This window comes from Penaeus japonicus, unplaced genomic scaffold (genome assembly GCF_977035675.1).
Source record: "Penaeus japonicus unplaced genomic scaffold, GWHDUDI00000001_assembly GWHDUDI00000020, whole genome shotgun sequence".
Taxonomy (NCBI): domain Eukaryota; kingdom Metazoa; phylum Arthropoda; class Malacostraca; order Decapoda; family Penaeidae; genus Penaeus; species Penaeus japonicus.
Genome location: NW_028234422.1, coordinates 31,956,697 through 31,961,696, shown reverse-complemented (window position 1 = coordinate 31,961,696; position 5,000 = coordinate 31,956,697). Strand labels below are relative to the sequence as shown.

General features: G+C 43.3%; 1 protein-coding gene across 2 annotated transcripts in view; it reads left to right on the top strand.

Annotated features, from left to right (window-relative positions):
* LOC122263793 (estradiol 17-beta-dehydrogenase 8) overlaps positions 1-5,000 on the top strand; it is an 8,006-nt gene that overhangs the window by 605 nt on the left and 2,401 nt on the right. For both annotated transcript variants that reach the window (XM_043032406.2, XM_043032407.2), the window contains exons 2-4: positions 1,249-1,365; positions 3,151-3,344; positions 3,653-3,834. In XM_043032406.2, the coding sequence (XP_042888340.2) occupies positions 1,249-1,365; positions 3,151-3,344; positions 3,653-3,834 (493 nt within the window). The remainder of the gene's footprint in view (positions 1-1,248; positions 1,366-3,150; positions 3,345-3,652; positions 3,835-5,000) is intronic.

The window sequence follows — 5,000 nt, the reverse complement described above, 5'->3', positions numbered from 1 at the left end:
CCGATCCAGACATAGTCCTAGCCAGACGTAGCCCTAGCCAGACATAGCCCTAGCCAGACATAGCCCTAGCCAGACATAGCCCTAGCCAGACATAGCCCTAGCCAGACGTAGCCCCATCCAGACATAGTCCTAGCCAGACGTAGCCCTAGCCAGACGTAGCCCTAGCCAGACGTAGCCCTAGCCAGACGTAGCCCTATCCAGACATAGCCCTAGCCAGACGTAGCCCTAGCCAGACGTAGCCCTATCCAGACGTAGCCCTATCCAGACGTAGCCCTATCCAGACATAGCCCTAGCCAGCCATAGCCCTATCCAGACGTAGCCCTAGCCAGACGTAGCCCTATCCAGACGTAGCCCTATCCAGACGTAGCCCTATGCAGACGTAGCCCTATCCAGACTTAGCCCTATCCAGACATAGCCCTATCCAGATGTAGCCCTATCCAGACTTAGCCCTATCCAGACATAGCCCTATCCAGATGTAGCCCTATCCAGACGTAGCCCTATCCAGACATAGCCCTATCCAGACATAGCCCTATCCAGACATAGCCCCCCTAGTCAGACATAGTCCTAGCCAGACATAGCCCTAGCCAGACATAGCCCTAGCCAGATGTTGCCTTAGTCAGACATAGCCCCCCTAGCCAGACATAGGCCTATCTAGATGTAACGTTGGCCAGACATAGCCCTAGTCCCAGAACCACATCTGGCTCTCCAGCCTCCCAAATTAGTTACATTACAGTTCTGGCTTCAAAACGGTTTTGATGTAAAGGAATGTAAATAATTATCAAAATCTAGACGACCATAGACTGTATCCCTTCTCAACCTGCGTAAAAGTGATAGGTTCTGGAAAAGAAATTTAAGATCTAGAAAAAGGGATAGAATCTGCACAAAAAAAACAGTGTGCCTCACCCTGGCCAAAAGGGTGAGATCCCTGACTCGAGTGATCGAGCGTAAATGGAAACTCAGAAACCAACCTCTGTAAACCAACCAAACTTATCACTGCCAGATCGATTTCTTTACGTATTTTCTCCTAGGTTCCAAGATTTAGCTTGCCCAGAGGATTGCAGAATAACCAAACACAATCGGTGCAAAGAGGCCATAGTAGAATTACGATAGACTAGCACCATGAAGGGACGAAAAGAGTATTCTCTTTGTTTTGTTGATAAATACTCAACTCTAAACCTTCTCAGGTGTTATTCCCATGCTATAACAAATAAGGTAGAGGTAAGGGGTATATAATGTTTTAATTTCCAGGTGGAGGGAGTGGGATAGGACGGGCCGTGTGCCGTATATTAGCGAGAGAAGGAGCACGAGTGGTGGCTGCAGACGTGAATTCTGGAGCAGCTCAGGAGACTGTCGACATGCTTATCAGTGAGTATTTTTCTTTTATATGTCTGATTGGTATGTGGCTGTATATGATTATTGAAAGATCAGATAAATTAGAAGTGCTTTTTCAATTGCTTTAGTCAGTCTTATTATATTAAGAAGGCAGAAATATTCCTAGAAAATATTGAAATAAGGACTGGTTTAAGATTGAGAAAAGTTAAAGATAAGTCATAAAGAATAAGTGAAACACTAATGGGTATAAAAAAAATAATCTGGTGAGAGTCAAAGTGACCTCACAATCAGTTACCTTCTCTTCTTTTTCTTCTTCTTCTTCGTCTTTGTCTTTGTCTTTGTCTTTGTCTTTGTCTTTTTCTTCCTCCTCCTCCTCCTCCTCCTCCTCCTTTTCCTTCTCCTCCTCCTTTTCCTCCTCCTCCTCCTTTTCCTCCTCCTCCTCCTCCTTTTCCTCTTCCTCCTCCTTTTCCTCCTCCTCCTCCTTCTCCTCCTCCTTCTCCTTCTCCTATTCCTTCTCCTTCTCCTTCTCTTCCTCCTCCTTCTCCTTCTCCTCCTTCTCCTTCTTCTCCTTCTCCTTCTTCTCCTCCTTCTCCTTCTCCTTCTTCTCCTTCTCCTTCTCCTTCTCCTTCTCCTTCTCCTTCTCCTTCTCCTCCTTCTCCTCCTCCTTCTCCTTCTCATCCTCCTTCTCTCTTCTTCTCCTTCTCCTCTCCTTCCTTTCTCCTTCTCTTCCTTCTCCTTCTCCTTCTCCTTCTCCTTCGCCTTCTCCTTCCTTCTCCTTCTCTTCCTTCTCCTCTTCTCTTCCTTCTCCTCCTTCTCTTCCTTCTCCTTCTCCTTCTCCTTCTCCTTCTCTTCATTTTCCTTCTCCTTCTCCTTCTCCTTCTCCTTCTCCTTCTCCTTCTCCTTCTCCGCTCCTTCTCCTTCTCCTTCTCCTTCTCCTCCTTCTCCTTCTTCCTTCTCCTCCTCCTCCTCCTCCTCCTCCTCCTCCTTCTCTCCTTCTTCTCCTCCTTCTCCTTCTCCTCCTTCTTCTCTTTCTTTTCCTTCTCCTTCTCTTCTCCTTCTCCTTCTTCTCTCTCTCCTTCTCCTTCTCCTTCTTCTTTTCCTTCTCCTTCTCTCTCCTTCTCCTTCCTTCTTTCCTTCTCCTTCTCCTTCTCCTTCTTCCTCTCTTCTTCCTTCTCTCTCCTTCTCCTTCTCCTTCTCCTTCTCCTTCTCCTTCTCCTCCTTCTCCTTCTCCTTCTCCTTCTCCTTCTCCTTCTCCTTCTCCTTCCTTCTCCTTCTTCTTCTCCTTCTCCTTCTCCTTCTCTCTTCTCCTTCTCCTTCTCCTCTCCTTCCTTCTCCTTCCTCTTCCTTCTCCTTTCATTCCTCCTCCTTCTCCTTCCGTTCCTCCTCCTTCTCCTTCTCCTCTCCTCCTTCTCCTTCTCCTTCCTCTCCTTCTTCTCCTCACCTCCCTCTCTCCTCCTCCTCCTCCTCCTCCTCCTCTCTCCTCCTCTCCTCCTCCTCCTCCTCCTTCCTCTTCCTCCTCCTCCTCCTCTCCTCCTCTCCTCTTCTCCTTCCCCTCCTCCCTTCTCCTTCTCCTCCTCCTCCTCCTCCTCCTCCTCCTCCTCCTCCTCCTCCTCCTCCTTCTCCTTCTTCTCCTTCTCCTTCTTCTCCTTCTCCTTCTCCTTCTCCTTTTCATCTTCATCTTCTCCCATTCCCTCTCATTCTTCCTCTACCTCTCTTTCCCACTACCACTCCCTCCTTCTTTCTCTTGCTCTCTCTCTCCTCCCTCAATATTCATCCCCCACCCATCACACATATACTGAAACTTGGTTCCTTCATCAGATCCCAGTAATCACCTGGCAGTCAGCATGGATGTTGCAGAGAAAGTATCTGTATCTTCGGCAATCAAGGCATCAGTTGAAAAGTTCAGTGCTCCTCCAAGTCTTGTTGCCAATGCTGCTGGCATTACCCGAGATAACTTCCTGCTGCAGATGGATGAAAAGTCATTCATGGATGTTTTGGATGTCAATGTTAAGGTATTTCTCGTTCATTTTATTTCGATTGGAAAAGCATATATTTTTTTAGTATTTATTCTACTGGAACTTTGAATTGTTGAGAGTGGTTGACGGAATACTTTAGAATCCTGTTACATAGTTCTTTAACAAATGATCATATTTGATTCTGTACAGATCATATAAGTTTTTCTGCTATTGTTGTGATCTGCCTTATGTATTTAAAAGACAACAACATTTATGTAGTAGTGTAATTGATATGAATGAAAATAATTTTATGAAATAATCTAATCACACATGCAGTTTATCTTTGTTTGTCTCTTTTATGTCAGGGATCATTCTTAGTCACACAGTTGGTAGCAGGCACGCTTGTTGAACATGGTTTGAATGAAGGAGCCATAGTAAATCTGTCTAGTATTGTTGGCAAGACTGGCAACATTGGCCAGTGCAACTATGCAGCAAGCAAAGCTGCTGTCAAGGGCTTGACTAAAACAGCAGCGAGAGAACTAGCCAAGTGAGTATAGTTAATGAGGCATATATTCTCTTTGTTTTACAGGGATGATGTTCCTTTGATGATTTAGAGGAAGTAAAAATGTATGGAGATACTATATCATATGTAAAGTTTATCATCAACCTAAACACTTTTGATTCAGAGCTGAAATTTCATACTCTAATACAGAACCAGTTCCAGGAAAGTCATTCACCTTTTGGTGTGAAATGAATCTGTTGTGGATAAAAAAAAAAGATATTTTTTTCACAAAGATTCTAAACCTGGTTTAGTAACTGTAAATTGAGGTCAGGCATTAGCAACTGATATCCAGAATCTCCTGCTTTTGGGAATTCATTCATTCAAACCTAACACATTCTAGTAAATGCTTATGAAAATGTATACATTCTTCACAGAGATCATTGTAGATGTTATTTAACCCCTAAAGAGCAGCAGAGTTCATAGCTTCATGGACACATACACACAGAAAAAATATACATTTTATTTTGTCTACTTGAGAACAATTTAAGCTGAAATAATGATGTGTTTACATTAAACATTTTGACATTTTTTAAATACTTTTTGCCATATTTTTCATGGTTTACAGAATTTTATCATTTAACCCTTTGCAGATGGGGATAGATTTTCTTACACGAACTAGGATGAGCACTAGTTTCACCTACTCGGCACCCAAGAAGGTTTTATGTTAAGAGTGCGGGAACTTCATTTGACATATTGCAACCTTTCATGCTCTCTTTCATTCTCATTACACTTCTAGATCTATTTTTGTTTTCACAATATGTTTTACTATATAGTGAGACATACATGCTATCTGACAGGCTTTACCATTGTTGTAATAGACTATAACTGTAGTACACAGTAGGGTCTATATCAGTTCATTATATTTTGTATACCTAGTGTGATAGAATTGTTGCAGTGTTATGGAAGGGAAAACAGCAACTTTTTTTCTTGTTTGTGTGTAAACAAATATGAAAGAAATAACCATCCTTTAGATAACATAAAGAGATTCGGAAGGACACCTGTGGTTACGGCAGAAGCAAATTGCCAGATGCTGCACATGGTTTGTCTTAACCTTCCTTTTCTCATACTGCCTACACATCCTGCACTGTTTGTACTGTAGATAGAGTGGGAGGGCTGCATCTTCCTGTATGTTGCCGCTTGTAGAAGCTAGT